This window comes from Bombyx mori, chromosome 12 (genome assembly GCF_030269925.1).
Source record: "Bombyx mori chromosome 12, ASM3026992v2".
In the NCBI taxonomy this organism is placed as follows: domain Eukaryota; kingdom Metazoa; phylum Arthropoda; class Insecta; order Lepidoptera; family Bombycidae; genus Bombyx; species Bombyx mori.
The window spans coordinates 10532082-10551189 of NC_085118.1; the positions used below are offsets into that span (position 1 = coordinate 10532082).

Consider the following 19108-nt stretch of genomic DNA (forward strand, 5'->3'; position numbering starts at 1 on the left):
GGTCCACGGTACCAAATCCTCTTCGGAATCTTGCCTGCTGCGGAGGCTGGAAGTCGTCAAGTCTCTGAGCAAGACGATTCGTTATGACTCTCGAAAACAATTTGTAGACGTGGCTCAGGAGCGAGATGGGCGATAATTCTTTAAAAGTGTTTTATCTCCTTTTTTAAAGAAAAGGACAACTATGCTCCTGCTCCTGAGAACAGTGTTAAAAAGCTTGTGGAGCTCCCTAATAACAGGAAGACCTCCTGCTTTCAAGAGCTCAGAAGTAACACAATCCTCGCCCGGGGCTTTTCCGTTTTTAAGATTTTCAAGAGCCATCCCGATCTCGTCCACACTAATCTGTGGCAGCTCGTCGGTGTAGTGGCGGGATAGTGTGGCTCGGACATCTGCTGCTTCTATACTTCCAAAACCACCAAGTCTGCCTCTGAAGGCAGACTTGGTGGTTTTGGAAGTATAGAAACGTCCGTAGAAGTCCTCAACTTCCTTGAGAATCTCCGGTTTGGAGGCGAGAATTTGGCCATCCCTTGTGGTCAGTTTTGTAAGGTGGCTTCTACCAAGACGCTGCACGAACACCTTGGCTCCTCGGTTTTGCTCAATTGCGTCATTGATCCGCTGAGTACTGTACCGTCGGAGATCGCGTCGTATCAGCGTCCTGATTTTCTTACTAAGAGCCACCTTCTCTGATTGTGTGGCCTGTGTGTTTTCCCGCCTTTCTTCCATTAACCGGAGAGTCTCGGATGATAATTTTGATTTTCTGCCTGTACGACCCTTTGGACACAATCTCTGTCCCTGTTATCTCAGTGTCCTCACCACGCCATCTAAGGCCTCGTCTACGTCTGTAGTGGTTTCCAAGGCAGCGAATCGGTTGTGGAGATCTAGCTGGAATTGCTCCGGATCTACAGCCATGTGATGTAGGCTGGGTCGAAGCGTAGACTTTATTAGACGGCTGCGTTTTCTATATTCAGTTAAATTTCTTTTGCCTATTAATGGATGAACTAAAGAATGAACTGTCAAGACATGGACTTTTAGACGGGAACGCGAGGAGTGAAGTTGTGTGATTTGTTTTATTTTGTCTATTTAGTGTTTCTTCAAGCTTAAATACGTAATAATGGTTATTTATTAACTGCTTAGTATCTGTGAAAGTGTACAAATATGGGAAAATAAAACAAAGCTGCTGGACGTAACTTCTCGGGATCCTCCAAAAAGTCTACTGAAAAAGTCTCAGTAAATGACCACCATTTTACTAAGATTATATTTCATCCCATATCATCTCATCTCATCTCATTTCATGACATTTCACTCTGATTAGTTTATTATTGCTATTATAGATGACAGTAGCATATTACCTATCCTGTATTTTATTTTTAATAAAGGATTTAGTAAATTTATATATAAAATTTAAGCAATTTGTCTATAACTAATATAGACTTGTATGATTTATAATTTAATGGCCGTCTCCGACATATATTACATAAAAGATTAAGCCGTATGGTATGACACCTTTGTCTTTCCAGTTGGAAAATAAAACTACTACAGAATAGATACTGACAAGACATGTCAAGTCAAAAAAATTAAAATTTATTGAAGTTAATAATGAACTTCTAAAATTGATTTGTATGACTGTGTACATAGTAAAGATGGAAGAAATACATAATTTAAAGAACTAAATTACTAAATATAAACTTAATTGAGTGAATAAGCTTGTACTAAGCATGCAATGCTAATAAATTATGTAGTAAACGGAGAATACGAACTATAAATAGGTACTTATCGCCGAAAAATCTTAATAGTTTACTTAATTAAAATATCTATAACAATGGAGCGAAGTCGACTGTTGTGATTTCTCAAAAGAGGGCTTTCACAAAATAAAATTTTAGTTTACATGACCATTGTGCAATTCTGTATATTTGTGATGGGGTGCTTGCATAGCAAAAAAGAACCTTCAGAATTACACCCTAATGTTTTTCGCGTTGTAAACATTGATGAAAACGGTGACGACTTATGTTCCGGTCAGCTGGAGATAACAGAATCTGACATCATATTGTACAGAGTTGGAAGAGATTCTACAGTATGGCCACTACATTCTCTTAGAAGATATGGATTTGAAGGAGATTTATTTAGTTTCGAATCAGGTATTTTAATGTTTTTCATAAAATAGAAAAAAAATATTTGTCATGTTCCATGTCTGTACATTTTGAACATGAATTGGGGGAAAATAGAAATGCAACCAAATAAGGCAACTGAATAAAACACAAGTGACATACAAAATATGTATAATCAAAGGTACATATAAGGAATTACAAACATGTAAGAAATGGTTGCATTTATTAACAAGTTTGTAATATTCTTTTGCTTATAATATTTGCACTTTGTTTCTCAATCTCTGTTTCTAAGCCATTCAACACAGTGGCAAAGTTCTCTAAACGAGTGACAAAGCAGTCAATTAAAAACAGACTCACAGACAGTAAGCTTCAATGTTCTGCATTTCTTGTTACCTCTTGTCTAGGATTAGCAAGCCCTGTTTTTTATTGGTGCTTCATTTTATATTTATTATTTAGATGGGATCCAACTTCAGAGATGAGTTTTAAGTCTCAGTTTTATAGCACAACGGCTGCCCACCTTTCAAACTGTAACATATTACAGCTTTACTGCAGAAATAGGCAGGGTGGTGGCACCTACCCATGCAGGCTCACAAGGAGCCCTACCACCAGTAATATGGTGCTTACAGTATATGAAATTATAGTTAACAGTGCATCAAATGTGTGAGGGAAATAAAATCCCATAAGCTTTTAATTTATTTTGACTCAGGTCTATTGAAACCCTCCTAAAAAGAATGACAGTTGGTAGTCTTATTACTAACATGATATATCACTTAAATTATTAAAAAACATATTAGAAATTGTGAACCTTGAACAACACTACTAATGTTTGTATGAAATGTTGAATTCATTATTATGACAAGATTATCTATTTCCATTTTAATCATAAAGTTTTCTTGGAAATACAATAATAGCTATGAATATGTTCAATAAAAGCTCCTTATTTGTGCCTCTTTCACTTGCGTTTTCACTATTAGCGGATTAAAAAAATGTGATTCAATTCCTAAGGTTGCAAATAGAGATTTCTTTATTCACAAATCTAATTATCCTATGGAATATCCTATGTAAAGTCTCTTTTCCATATGCACGGTTTCTGCACTCGCAGCATATTCACAGAGCATATACCACATGAATAAAGACCTATTACTATAAATATAAATTATACACAATACTTGAATAACCTCACAGCCCACATTGTGTTAATACTGCCACCGATCATCAGACATAAAGTCAAAGTCTATTGCAATCCATAATGACTCTATGACCTTCCAAACTGGACTCAATGACTCCTACCATCCACATGAGCTTACAATAAACTTTACCACCAATAAAGAATCTTACCAGAACATTTAATCTACTGCTTACAGATGCCAAATACATAGAAATGCACCTTTGTTACAGGCAGAAGATGTGAAACTGGTGAAGGAATATATGCTTTTAAATGTAGAAGAGCATCTTTACTGTTTCGAAAATTACAGCAACAAATTCAACTACGAAATATTGTCCATGATTCGGTTGCATATCCAGGATCAAGACTAACGCCACCACCTCAAGGGCGACAAACTCTACAAGCCACAGTTATTCATCGCTCCTCCATAGACAATGGACAACCAGAAGCACAGTCTGCAATAATCCATAATCTTTCAAACATTACTTCTAATTCTGATGTCCTAAGACACGTAAATCTAAATACTACACCTAGATCTCCTTCGAATGCTGACATATTAGAGGTCACGCCTTTATATCCCCGACCCCAATCGAGCAGTAGTCATGTAACAAATGTTTATCAATTCAGTGAATTCAAAAGAGAACACAACAACAACCAAAATGAAACAGCTGTTGATTCTCGACATGTATATTGTAATGATTTGAACAGAGATTTAGCAGTACTTAGAAGTACTCTAAAACAGACATCAGCTTTAAATACAATGAAAGAAATAGAAGATGAAACTCTTTTTCTTGAAAATAGGTATATGAATAACAACCAAAAGGAGAAACATTTATCTCCAACTTTAAGTGTTAGCAGTGAACATTATGCCCAGCTTAGCCTAGAGCGACAAGAGGCAGGTCGACTTTATATGAACATTGCACCTAATGAGGCAAACATTGAGGGAAATAAGAATGAACTTATTAACGCTATTCATAAACAAGTAGAATATTGTAATTTGGCCATGAGTGGTAAACCGGAACTTAACACATATGCTAACTTAGCTTTAGGAGACTTGGGAGACATCGTTAAAAATATTAAATTAACTTTTTCGACAGATCGTAAGCAAAAATTTTCTGAATCCGATACAATAACCTCCATTTCTCCCGTGGAAGAATTAGAAGTTAATTATGCTATTTTAGATATTGAATCCAACAAAAATAATGCAAGAACAACCAAAGATAACTTAATAACTTCTGAAAATAATTCAAATACTAGTTCGAAAAATGAAAGTATTTTTTCCGGTTCGTCTCAACCACACGGACGTCTCATGTCACAGTGCAGCGTTGAGAAAAATATACCAACAAATGTACCGCCTGCAGCAATAGGATATACTACCATAGATTTTGATAAGACTGTTGCATTAACTTCAGTAGCGGCATGCACTGATGTAATTGATATTGATGGAAATCGTAAAACGCGGCATAACTCTATAAACCTAATATGTGGAAGTCCAAGTATGGATAAAAATAAGTAGCATAAACGTATATATTTTTTAGGCAGCTTTCATGTAGAAGAAGAAATAATCGGGTGTTACATATAAAATAAATCAAATCAAATGTTTTGGTTTAAATAGTCTTGTGGTGCCAAATGCAATGTTTTTAGTTTTTATTACAAATTAACTATAATAATATATAAGTTTTATGGTGTGTTAGTGAATCAATATCACTGTTCGATGTAAATCGCTAGATATTTGAAAAGTACGCATCCGTTGAAGAGAATCGCACGCTACATAACTGAGGAATGGCAAGTCTGTTTAATTTATGAAAAAATCTGCCCTAAATAGCTATGAATGATTGATATTAAGTTATAGACATAGTTCCTAAATTATTAATTGAATTAATACGGTGAATAGGAAGAGGACAGGCCTAGAAAGCAGGTAGTATGTAATTATAATTGTAAATGCTTGTTATACTTTACAATTACCTTTACAAGAAATGAAACATCAACTTACTAGTATGACCAAGATATTCTGATGTTTATGTTATTATAATCATGATTCGTTTTCCATAAATGGTATGGTTAATTATTCCTTTACGCTCCGTATTAGCGATGTGCGTTTCCAAGATACGTAAGTCGATTATTTTGCCTGTAAAAGCATTTCGATAATTTTATCCCCCGTGTATGAGACAGTTAAGAGTTTAAGGTATACCGACGTTGATTCAACGTCAGACAGTCAATTCATTAATCAAAAACATAGTTTATAACTCGGAAACGCCCATCGCTATTTTGTATTGTTAAATGTGTAAATAGTAAATTAAGTAAAAAATATACCAAAGTAGTTTTACCAAATATATTTATAGAAAAAATAGTGCAAGCGTTTTTTTATAAAACCTATTTTAAGAGTACCGTTATTATATATATTATTATTTATTTAATACAAACAGTAACCGCGGAAAAAATATCAGAATTAATCAGAAAAGATATTTGCACAATGATAGTGATTCACTGGTGGTAGGACGTAATGAGCCCGCAAAGGCATCAACTTCCTACCTGCCCAGGAACGGTCACTTCTAGATTCCAGGGACAGGACAGCCGTTACTATACCATACATTTGAGAATTGATCTCTCAATATTGGGTGCGGAATTCATGTCACGTGTATGGACTCCGGTAACTACTATTATAATTAATACCAGTGTGCTTAGTGCGAGTAATTTAACGTTCTCGATAGCGTAAAAGTTAGCTCATATTTGTATGGAATGGGATCGTTTGCGTACGATTGCCGCTAGGGGCGCTGTTCCAACTGCTTACAAAATTGGGTCAATTTTTACGCTATGGAGAACGTTAACAAAGTCGCACTAAGCTCAGATTCATAATGAGCTCGTTCGCCCATCAGTCGGTATCAAAAAAGAACTTAACTGAATTTATTCAATGCTCTCTCTGTCTTAAAAACTATTTCTAGAGCAGTACAGACGAAGGTCGGTACTGATCTCTCTATCTATAAGCTCAGCGGGCTTATGTTTATCCATAAGTGATATTCTAATTTAATAAAGGAATTTTAATCAGTCGCCTTAATAAACTGATGCTGTTTGTTTCTTACATTAAACTTCATTTTCGGGGAATCTGTATGATTTTATTATGTTAGGTATATATTACAATCTTGCTTGCGATTACATTTCCGATATATGTCTGCTTTGTAAATTTTTCATAACACTAACGCATGGAACTTCACGCAGTAAAGCTAGCGCTCGTAGCAATTACAAGTTCTGCACGTCTGAGGACCATCATCAAAACGAAGTCTTCGTGGCCTAAGGGATAAGGCGCTCGGTGCATTCGTATGCAACGGTGCATCGGTGTTCGAATCCCGCCGGCAGGTGCCAATTTTTTCCAATGAAATACGTGAATTATCAAATGCACGATAGACTTCCACGGTGAAGGAATAACATCGTGTAATAAAAATGAAACCCCCAAAATAATAATTTTCGTAATTACTGGTGGTAGGACGTCTTGTGAGGCCGCACAGATAAGTACCACCACCCTGTTTATTTCCTGCCATAAGCAGTAATGTGTTTCGCTTTGAAGGGCGGGGCAAGCGTTGTACTGTAAAACTGATACCTAGAACTCATGTCTCAAGGTGGGTGGCAGCATTTACGTTGGAGATGTCTATGGGCTCCGGTAACCACCTAACACTAGCGAGCCGTCAGCTCGTCCACCCATCGAAGCCATAAGAAAACCTATAAATATAAATTCCGATAATAATCCCTGGCTATGACGGTACACTTTGACGAGACACTTTTATTTTAAGTTTAAAGGCTTTCTCATGATTATTTCATTGTAGACTACATACTGAGCTTGATACTATTTGATCGCCTGGTAATTTTTATGGCGTTGATGTACTTTTTCTTGTCTCGTAAGTGTGTTTCCTCAACCGTAACAGAAGAAAACTCAAGCTGTAAAGTTGTACGAAGCTTCACAAGGGAAATATAAAAGGAATAACTATTAAATTTAAAACCTTTAATGTACAATAAATTTATTAAATATTTAAAAAAAGTATCATTAATTTGTATATTTACATTAATTATTTGGTAGATAATAAATTACTTAAAATAAGTACACAAAATAGGAAAATCCCCGATGTGCAGAGTTGGCTAGCGTCATCAGCTGAAAATGAAAAAAATAAAATTAGGTAACATAAACCAATAATGTTAGTACTTACAAGTACGGCCGGTATAAACCCTTATTATCTTTATAATAAGTTATCCACATATTAAGGATTATTAATATAATAATACTAGCTCAAAATGGCACAAAACAACACAAAAACAAGGTAATTAAATGATTTGGTTAATCAATATTAAAATTAAAGTGTTAATTACAAAATCTAATGTGGTTTTTTCAAAAAATTCAATGAAATAAGTTACTACTTAATACTACTACTTATAATGCATATAAAATATACACGAGTCCATGCTGTGAATGAATGGAAGACGATGTAATTGTAGATTGTACTGGAGCAATGCAAATGCGATTTGAAAATTTAGTTTCTTACTTTGTTCAAGAGGGTAAGAGCTTAAACAATTGTTTCTGTACATTAATAACTTTTGATTACCATATAAGTAAATAATATGTATTATCGCAATGGGTATTTTATGGTTGAAAATTTAAAGTAAGCGACTATATGTTCAAAAGGGTAAGAGCTTAAGCAACTGTTTCTGTACATTAATAACTTTTGATTACTCATATAAATAATATGTACTTAGGTATTATCGTAATTTTTATGGTTGAAAATTTTAAGTAAGCGACTATATGTTCGTTTTATTGTGTAATAAAGAATGTGCTTAATGCACTACTATAATGCTGTATTTAATTGTTTGGGTAATGCTGTTGCAGATTACATACAAAAAATGTTTAAGAGCTGAGGTGGGCTACAAGCAAAATTTCAAGCAGGCTGGATCACAGAGCAACAAGGCCCACAGTTTTGTAATTCACGTATTTACAGAAACATCTTTCACACTAAGGTTTTCTTAAAAGGCATAAAATACCTTAAGGAATTTACTATGTTAAATTAATTTCTAGAATTAATTAGGACTGCTAAGTACATAACGCTTAAAAACTAAAACTGATTCATATAGGTACACATGTAAGTAATAGTTGGAAGGTAAAGAATAAATCAAACGACATGAAAACTATATGAATTTGTAGATACTCGATCTCGAATCTCCATTTCAGGAATTTCGACAACTTACACGTATTGAGTGACTGACTGACTAACCGACAAAACAAGGCCCAAACTAAACCGGTACCTACGCACACTTAGCAATTTGAATGGAGGAATAATTCCTAGACTGCACTGAAGAGTAATAAATAAAATTCCATTAATACCCAATAATAAAAGAATGAAAGTTCTACATGATAAGTTTGTCTGATTGCTTACTTATTAGAAAACATGGGTTCGTGACCCTGGCTTATGTACTTTTTTCCCTACCTATTCGCTGGTAGCCTAGTGGACTAATCCAGCTATGGCTTGCTTGAGCAGTAGCTCAAACTATAACTCTTTTTCATACTACATCTCATTAGTAACAAGGAACCACGAGGCACAATGGATACCGAAAAAAAAAAAATTTTGTAAAAAATTTAAACATTTTAAAATAATATTATAATATGTTTTATTACATGTCTAGTATTTATTAGGTAATATATAGTATGCATATAATATTTAAAGTAAATATATATGTAATGAATGATTGAATGTCAATCTGTCATATGACAATTGATAGTTGTTTAAATAATTTTTCGGTTAATGGACGTTGTGAAATGTGTGTTAAAGAATTATTGAAGAAAGGGCATTAAATGTTGTTTTATAATGGTATCTACGGTGTTTAAATAAGAAAAGACGAAATTGCGTTTCTTCTAAACAACAAGAAACAACATTTAATGCCCTTTCTTCAATAATTCTTTAACACACATTTCACAACGTCCATTAACCGAAAAATTATTTAAACAACTATCAATTGTCATATGACAGATTGACATTCAATCATTCATTACATATACTTTATTATCGTTATGCAATGTATTAAATTTTACATTTATTCATTTTTCCATATGTTTATTTTGTGTCAGTTGGTGTTTGTCATTAAACTTACAGGCATTTTGCAATGATACTGGCTTACTGGCGCTCAGGTCGGTACTGTCCTCGGGCATCTCCGTGGATGTCAGCTCACCTGCCGCCGACCAAAACCGACAACCAATGCTACCTTAGTCCACATACATACACAGGCACACACAGAAGCGTTGACGAACACACACATAAAACAACAATCAACAAAAATGTCGCCTAAATACTTATTAAACGCAGATAGAATTGTAAAGCTAATCAGTTAAAATTCACAAGCCGTTTAATGCAACTTTATTTTTTCTTAAATGTAACTCAGTTCTGATTATTATTTAATACTTATGCATAGTTTTTGTTTGTGTAATACTATAAAGCGTTACACAACAAACATACTTTTTCAGACTACGGTGCTTGACAAATTATTTTAATTCATGAAGATTAGGTAATTATAAAATTAGTTATCTTTCACATTCAATTGCACGTGCGACAGCCAAATTGCTTATTTGTACTGTGGGTTTATAATAAAATATAACACGCTAATGTAAAAATCGTAGTAGGAACCCCATAATACTCATAGTGTGTATACCTAAGGCCGTTTTCCAATTACAGCACAAGAGCGCATTATGCGGCATAATGCTCAACTAAGCTTCAGCATAATTCGGCATTGTGCGTCACTGAGTCGCATTATGCTCTGTAATTAACCATTACTTAATGGTAGTTTTCCAATTAGCAGCTCTGGTGAGCTTTATGCCGCATAATGCGCTCTTGTGCTGTAATTGGAAAACGGCCTAAGTTAGCCGCGAAAGTTTAAAACAATTTGTATCGGTGCCATTCTCATAGCAGTCACGTAATTTTACTGTCTCATTCGTTCGATTATTAAAAAAAATTAGGTACCACGTATCTTTATCGAAATTGTCTTAAATAAGCTTATCTTACCTAGAGTTTACATTAGTTGTGAAAGTTCAACCCAACATTGAAGTTGGTACATTCTTTCAGAGCACTCCTGATCAACATACCTGTTTTATCATAAAGTATGAAGTCTACAAAATCATCGCCCGTAATATTGAGATCTGTATAAGAAAGCTGGCATGCTAATAATGCACCAACAACTAAATTCTTTTCTATTGTTGTATTAGCAAAAATGTCATACAATCCATCGTCGTCACTCTTTTTAATATTTTTGGTTACGTTTATCTCTTTTCTGAAAAAAAATAATTAGTTCTAATAAATTTGAATAGTATTAAATCAAAAATAAGGTGTCAATGATATCCACCCACACGAGCACAGAATATGAAAGTCATTCAAGATAGGAATTAGGAACAAGAGTAGACATCCTATTATTCGATAGAGAGGTCTCCCACTACGGCTGTAGTGGGATGAGTCATCTCCTGATATATAACTAGATAATTTTATCTATTATGCGAGAACGTCTCAATTCTTGTTTGATTTCACTGATTTAAAATTTTATTCCTTCAGTGTAGGAAAACGGAAAAATATTTTTTGTCTTTTATGTCTTATATTTCCTCTGAAAGAACTAATAGTGTTTGGAGTTATGGCTTGGTCTTTGATATTTATACACATAACGAGGAACAAGGAAAATAATTCTTTAAAAATAATATCTTTTTACGAAATATAAAAGGTACATACTCGTTAATTGTTATTTTTAAGTCCGGTAGTGGAGCTACATGTGACGCTGCGCATTCCAATAAACTCCTTTCGACGCTTTCTTCTCCGGGACCGACTGCAACATCGGTTATGTCTAACCTAGGTCCAGTACCTTTAGCTGAAATTCAAATAGATATTTTCACGAGAAGTTGACAAAATGTTGCTTTTCATTAACGGACAAGCAGGAATAAAAAACTGCGAGGTGCGGCGAACCTAAGGTGCTAAAAATTATAAAGTTACGTTTTTTTTTACCGAATTATTGATCATATGTTTGGCAAGATATTAAGATGTCATAGGTATTTTATCACAAGAAAACATTAAACCTGTGAAATTCGACCCAATGACTATGGCGGTAGGTACCTTGGTGATGTATATGGGTAACGACAGTCAGGTGGGCAGTGATTTAGTTTACCTACGTTGCGAAATAAAGAACTGGTCACTTTTAAAACCTAAATAGCGTTAAAATTTATTTTTCTACTGCTCTATCGGAACACAAGGCTTCTTTGCGGCAGAAATAGCCAGAATAGGGATTCGTACCCGAGCGGACTCGCAATTTACTCCCTTCTACTGGTAACTTCAAGAAAGTACAAATTTTAGTTCTATTTGCCTTATTTAATCAACTTCTACCCTTGATATCGCATGGCTAGTGTGTGTGTAGAGCCCACACGGTTCGGCGTCACCGCACTGTGTATGTGTATGTATGTAAAGTTTAAGCTACATATTTCAATATACCTGAGACTTTGATTGCATATGTCAAGAATTTAAGCGAGATGTTTTTGAAATAGATTAACTGCCTAACACCAGTTAGGCCGTAAACTTGACAAATCGTCTATACCAAGAAATAAAGCACAATAGATATCTAGTTATCTTACCGTACACAATTAACTCCTGTTCTTTACGAACCTCTTCTATGTTTGATACTTCACATTCATAGATTCCGGAAGCGTTAGGGTGTATGTTCAATAGCACCAGAGTATCGTTCTCCTTGATTTGCATATCTGAAATCCAGGGTGAGCGCTTAATATTAGTTAGTTCTGCTACAAATGAGCTTTATTGAGTTTTGCGAAATAGTGTTACAGTTCCAATTCTAAATTCATCAACTGAATACTTAGGGACACATGTGTGTACATATATATTGCCAAAAAACTAGTTTGTACACCTAATGCAGGATGAAGTCAAAAGCTTTTCGCAGTGAATTGAAGATGATCACCCCCTGACAGACTTTATCAAGTGAAATACGTAATTTACCATGAACCACTGATCCTTTCTCAATTATTCATGAAAAATCAAGTACTGGTATTTTAAGCAAGATAACGAAAATTGAGCATAAAATCACGTTATGGGCTACCTGTTTGGCAACTCTCCAATTACAAGTTATGCCAAAGAAAACCTACTTACATACCTATTGTATGCTGTGTAGATTTTGCAGGCTGGCCAACAGTTCGTTGGTATATCTGTTGTTTATCTTCTCCAAAAGGTCTCCACCACCATTTTACAAATATCACTTTTTTTAACTCTTCTGGTTTTAAATCGTATTCACATCGCAATTCAGCATTATGTCCTACTTCTACTGATTGTGGAACGGAGAATTTTGTTATGGATAGTTGTCGGGTATCTGAAATATATCGAAGAGAACTTAAAATTTATGATAGAAACCAGGCTTATTTCGGGATCAAGTGTCACTAAGCTGAAGTGATGTAGTTTAGCTGAGATGGCTCTCGAGGCAGTTCACCGAATTCCCTGATTAAAAATCTAAAGAAATAGGTATAAGCATCACCTGTTATCTAAAATTATTTGTGACATCACCTACCTGTTAATGTCTTGCCATAAATACTGAGACAAAGGAAAAAAAAAAATATTGCAAATAACATTTATTACTTTTACAGTGTGTTAGTTTAATACATAAATATAAAACAATTTAAAGTATAAAAAGCTTATTCGAAGTGGTCTCCATTGGCTGCAATACAGTCCTTTAAACGTTGAGGCCAGTTATCAATAGAAGCACGCACTCTTTCCATGGGAAAAATTTTCACTGCCAATCGTACGGATTATTTTAGGGACTCCAAATTATCATGGCGCTTAGAGCAAGCCGTACTCTCTAAAACTGATCATAAATCATAATCCAGCGGATTAAGATCGGGACTAGACGACGGCCAGTCTTCAGCTCTGATGAAGTCCGAAACGTTCGTTTCCAACCAAGACTGCGTAGACCGAGCTTTATGACCTGGCGCCAAGTCTTGCTGGAAGGACCATTCTTGATTATTGAACATAGTGTTGTTAAGGGGCTTCACTACCTTCTCAAGAATGGTATCTTGATACACTTGTGCCGATGTTTTGATACCTTTTTTCACAAAAGTATGGCTCAGTCACTCCTTCATAGCTAATACCCCACCAAACCATCACTGAAGTCGGATAGTGCCCACGTTGCACTCTGTCGACTAATTGGGAAGCTTCCTTAGAGCTTTGAGCATAAACACGGTCATTTTATTTGTTAAAATGTTGCTCAATTGTAAAAATTTTCTCATCCGTAAACAAAATTTTTCTATGACCACCCTTTACATACCGCTTCAGTAGTTGTTTCGATTTTACCACTCTATTCTCTTTTAAATTATCAGTTAAGAAATGACCAGTACGTCTCTTATGTATTGGTGTCTGTTTACATATAGGTATTTACATAATGCGTCATTAATAAAATCATAATATATCAGATCAGAAATTTAATTTCTGAATTTATTGTCTATTTGTTTACTTGTTCGTTCAAGTATCGCGGGATATCTACTAGGCTAGGTACTTCATTGCAACAGTATGAATTTTATTGTTATCGGGTACAACAAGTGCATTCTACACATTAGAACCTATTGCTCCACTCACCAGCGTATCTACCCGAGTGCACACACACAAGTAGATACACCATTTTTTTTAGTCATTACAGGTAAACGAGCATACGGCTCATCTGATGGTGAAAGTGGTAATCAGCGCTGATGGAATTCAGCAATGCCAAGGGCACAGTTAAGTCGTGGCCTACCGAAAATGAAAGGAAAGTAATTGATTTAATTGATTACATATTTTGATAATTTTGTACCTTATCCAGGATTATCAGGGCTAGTTCATATTGGTATAACATTTCTATTTCTGCGGTAAGGTAGGTACTTTTGCTTTCCAGTTTTAAGTTTATCTGGCCGGTTTTACGATACGATTGAGACTTCGACGTCACTTTTCAAAGTAAGCGATGACTTCGACATTGTATTTAGGCTGCTTAAGCCACTTAAGATGGATCAAAACGTAAATTAATCGGAAAATCCAGAAACAACTTTCTGAATCGTGATAAAATACGTACTATAACAAATTATCTACCGGTGGAGATTGGGTGCACTCTCAATAAATTATACACGTATAATTGAAAGGGCTCGTCAACTTTTTTCGAGCGAAAAATCCAATAGCAGCTAATAGGTATATTACTAATAGAATAAATAAATAAAAGTATACTACTTTGTTTAGAGCACAACTAAAATAGAAGTAGGTATACGAGTATAATAGCGAATGCTGTCATAAACTAAAAGTTGGACGTGCTTTAGGCCGCTCTTGAACGGGTTTACCTAATAATCTGTTTATAGCTTGGTTCTAATATAAATCATGAACACAAAAGTAAGTATGGCAGCTAGACGTATTAATTCTTCTCATGAGATTTGAGTCCAAAAAAACATGGTTGTGTCTAATTACATGGAGAGTACGGCTCTGAGGAATAATTAAAAGGATTCCGTCACCTCCTTATAACCTGCCGTAGCTGCGTTCTTCTACTGTGCAAATCATTTTAGTCTGTATGTTGTTCTATATCCAAGTAAATTTTTTGCAACTAATATTTAAACTCGTCGGGTCCTTGCGTGCCCTTGCGGAGGATGATCGGGCCTCGACGCAAGCCCCCTCTGGCCTCTTAAATACATTTAGGAACTATTAAATTCAGAGCTTAATTAGGTGGTAATCTTCTTCCTATCCTATCTTCACTGCCTACTGTATCAATCTGTTGTTCACATTCAATTCGCAGCAATAATTCTCGTTCTGGATTTAAAATAATTTTTTTATCGGACATCATTTTGGTGTAGCTCTACCCACGCTAGTAATTTTTATATTAAGTCAAAAGCTAAATAGGAGGAAGATGATTCATGATCTATATCTTCCGGTGTTTGTTATGATTGTTAGTTGTAGTGCAGATTGCAATGAGCATTGCGAAGACTGCGACCTAAAATATATGGGGATTCCATCAACACCCACAACATTCCTGTAGTTACGAAACGCAAAAAACTTTCAATTCAATGTTTCTAATGCGGATCCAATTATTGAATTAACAGATGATGTACATGCTATTTCTTCTGATGTTCAAGATTTCACTAGCATAAAAAACACGAAGCTTTACGATGTTCTTGAGCGATCTCTAATGACTATTTTTTTTTACAGGTTTATGGCCTCGTAATCTACTAGGATTTCGTGCAACAACTAGACCTTAGGCATTATGACGTTGAAACATTGAAACATGAGGTCGGAGTCTCAATTGCGTCTCGATCAAAATGGTGGCTAGATTGTGGCAGGCAATTTATTTCCACCAATGCGGCCCGGAGATTTGAGCAGCAAACTAGAGCAGTGTTAAGATAAGTTTAGCACAGTTGATCGTGACTGCAAAAGCTGTTGTATCTCAATTCTCTAGTGGTACGTATCCATGTGGGTACATTATTGACTACATTACGCCCTACCATCAATTTAGCCACAGCTATTGCGAGTGTCATTTTTACACGATGCTATTTCTTCATCGTAGAAATAGTTCGTGATCGTTAGTAAAATGTGAACTCTGGCTTAACCGCATCACTTGTCACGAATACAACGCGCAGTTTATTATATTATAGAATCCCTATTGCCCTACCCTCGCTTTGCTGAAAATATGAACACAATGGTGCCACCAGCCCGCTACTGTTTTGTACTACTATACAAAGCATAATACCAAGGGTTGAAAAATTTGGCAAGAATTTAGAAATTTAAGAAGATATTAATCGGCACATAGGATATTACATTATATTATCCTCCTCCCCTCCTCTTGCAGTCGATCACTGATTGCTGAGCATCGTGAGGCGCCCGCCTGTGACCTTTTTTTGTAGTTTGTAGCCATTTATGTCGGTCAGTGGCACAGTGAAGTGCGTGGCTCAGTCTCGTGTCCAGATTTCTTACACTGGTGGTAGGACCTCTTGTGAGTCCGCACGGGTAGGTACCACCACCCTGCCTATTTCTGCTTTTTTTTTTTTTATTACCTCCCTAAGCTGATAGCCTTGAGAGGCTATTTCAGCGTAACCGTGGCTAGTAGGTGAGCTCACGGAGCTCAAACCTGATGACGTTGCTAACACGAACCCTAGCAAGAGCCGTGCTTCGCAGAATCTACCACCGGATCGGAAACGCGACCCACTGAGAAGATCCGGCGAGAAACTCAGTGGGCTGTGTCTGAGAGTTAATTTACTCGTCGAGCCCTTCGTCGCAAGCGACGGGTTCGACGAGAACGGTGACCGGTGCTTGAAGTACCTAAAAGCACCGTTAGTGGATCGGGAGGATCCGAGATGACGTGTTTTGGGCGACGTCGACTGCTTTCCATTCTGTCCGCAGGATCGGGAATGTAGTTACCGGCGGCCACGATGAGAGGGTTCTCGTGTCGTGCCACACTTACTAACTCTGCGAGCTATATCGATTACTTTGGTTTTTGCCCGAATGACCTCATTGCGTATTCGGTCTCGCAATGACAAACCAAGCATAGCTCGCTCCATAGCTCGCTGAGTAACTTTTAGTTGGTGGACTAGTCGCACAGTCAGTGTCCACGTTTCGGCTCCGTAGGTAAGCACGGGTAGGACGCACTGATTATAGACCTTTGTCTCCAGACATTGTGGTATGGGCGACGAAAAGACCTGACGAAGCTTCCCGAACGCTGCCCAGCCCAACTGAATTTTTCTGGTCACTTCCTTCTCAAAGTTGTTTCTACCTAGTTGTAGGGTCTGTCCCAGGTAGACATACTCTTGAACAACTTCGAGAGGTGTACCATCAACATCGATTGGTCTCGGAATGACGTTTCCGTTAAACATTACCTTGGTTTTATCCAAGTTCATTCCGAGGCCAACCCGTTGGGATGCAGTATTAAGGCTGTGCACCATTTCTTGTAGGTCCTGCAGCGATCCCGCCATAATGACGATACCACCGCCCTGCCTATTTCTGCCATGAAGTAGTAATGCGTTTCGGTTTGAAGGGTAGGGCAGCCGTTGTAACTATACTTGAGACCTTAGAACTTATATCTCAAGGTGGGTGGCGCATTTACGTTGTAGATGTCTATAGGCTCCAGTAACCACTTAACACCAGGCGGGCTGTGAGCTCGTCCACCCATCTAAGCAATAAAAAATAAATAAATAAAAAGATGCTCGGACACTTGGCCACTCCATTTTTTTTGGCTCCGACCTTTGGATCGTCTTCCATCCACTTTACCCATCACTATGAGTCTTTCCAGTCTGAGTCTCTCTCTCCTCTCCTCTCTCTACATTATCCTATATACCTACGCATACAATTTTACATCTCACTAGTCTTCAAGCCCGAACGTATGATTACTGACGACAAAAATTGCGAAGACAGTACAGTCCTGAACTGCATTGGCAATTAGTAAAAGAAGTAAATATTATCTACAGTATGTAGCAGTTTCCCGCCATAAATCCACCAAATGGTATAGCGATTTTCGTCAAAGAGCCAAAAATGTCGCAGCATGGAGATTATTTATGGTTTGGCATTTGGTTTTGGATTCTATAAACAATTTATTGTGGAAAATTAGGTCATATCCGAATGAATAAGCGACTATCTTGGCTAACCTTGAGGCGGTCCGGGAATGTTAAAAATACCACCGCGAGTAGAACGAACGTTCTGTGGAACTAACACGCAAGACGCTATCAAATGTTTTCTACTATTTAACAACTATTCCCTATTTTTCTACAATACAAATGTAGTTGGATTTTTATATTAAAACTAACAAATTCGATGTATTTCATCAAAAAATAGTAAATATTATGAAATTAATAACGACAAGTTTGCTTGTCACTTAATAGTACGCTAATGTAAAATTTGCAATATCGCAAAAAATATTTAATATTAAATTTAAGTATTACATACATATATAAAATATAAATGGAATTTGTTAGGTGCCGGTTAAATAGAATTTCAAAATCAATTGAAAATTCTTCTTAATCTATGCGTTACTAAAATAGGAAGCGAGTAATTTTGAAAATGTTTCAATTGATTAACATGGCTACGTATACTTTGTTTCTTTAAAAAGAAATGTAGACTTTTAGTAAACGAATTCGGTTTCTGAGCGTACGCTCTCTTGAGAAAGCCAGTTACCAAAGAAGATGTCAATTAAAATACTTTAAATTAATTAAATATATTGTTATTATTCAAGTCAAATTTACTCGGGTGTTGTATAGAATAGAAACGTTTAAGGTCAGATAAGTCGGTATCGCAATTTTTGTAAACACAGTTGCTCACCTGCCACTAAGAACAAGATTAAGCAACACACGCGAAACATATCGACGCCAGGAGCGTACTTCGGCGTGACGAGGATACGAGAGCGAGGCGCGTTGGACGCGACTGACTGCGAGACTCGCCGCCCGCCCTTCGGACTACACACCGGCCTTGAGTCCGTGCGAGGTACGGAGGTAGTCACACTAAATAATACCGATCATTGTGATCCTATGTTCCAGAGTCATTAACCCGAAGAATGTCCTAATTATTATTTTTATATTTTCTAAGTACCTACCGAACGAGAGACATCTGTTTGCGATTCGTAGGTTTTTGATGTTTATGTTTTATTCAAACTTGTGGTGCATGGTGTAAATAGACCATTACATCGGCACGATAATAGATTCTAATGTAAACGAAAAGTAATATTTACTTATTACATTATATTAATAAATATCGTATTAATGCGACAAACTTAGATAATCAATATTAACAAAAAAAATCCAAAAATAAATTAGCAGTGATGTATTAAAACATACTAACTCAAAAATAAGGGTCGT

At 36.2% G+C, this 19108-nt stretch overlaps 2 protein-coding genes across 3 annotated transcripts; one reads left to right on the forward strand and one right to left on the reverse strand.

The window, feature by feature from the left end:
• Positions 1–1534: 1534 nt before the first annotated feature.
• LOC101740452 (uncharacterized) lies at positions 1535–5617 on the forward strand. Its single transcript, XM_004925485.5, has 2 exons — positions 1535–2132; positions 3501–5617. The coding sequence occupies exons 1-2, from the start codon at positions 1883–1885 to the stop codon at positions 4781–4783; spliced, it is 1533 nt and encodes a 510-aa protein (XP_004925542.3). The 5' UTR covers positions 1535–1882; the 3' UTR covers positions 4784–5617.
• Positions 5618–7260: 1643 nt separating this feature from the next.
• On the reverse strand, positions 7261–18764 carry LOC101740585 (uncharacterized). Of its 2 annotated transcripts, XM_004925486.5 has the most exons (7): positions 18576–18757; positions 12430–12642; positions 11900–12025; positions 11010–11145; positions 10379–10563; positions 9394–9471; positions 7261–7408 (listed from the first exon to the last, which is right to left on the reverse strand). In XM_004925486.5, exons 1-7 carry the CDS (start codon positions 18613–18615, stop codon positions 7326–7328), a joined length of 861 nt encoding a protein of 286 aa, XP_004925543.1. In that variant the 5' UTR covers positions 18616–18757; the 3' UTR covers positions 7261–7325. The 2 variants fall into 2 exon arrangements, with proteins under 2 accessions (XP_004925543.1, XP_004925544.1); XM_004925487.5 differs by lacking the exon at positions 9394–9471 and having other exon boundaries at positions 18576–18764.
• Positions 18765–19108: the final 344 nt, after the last annotated feature.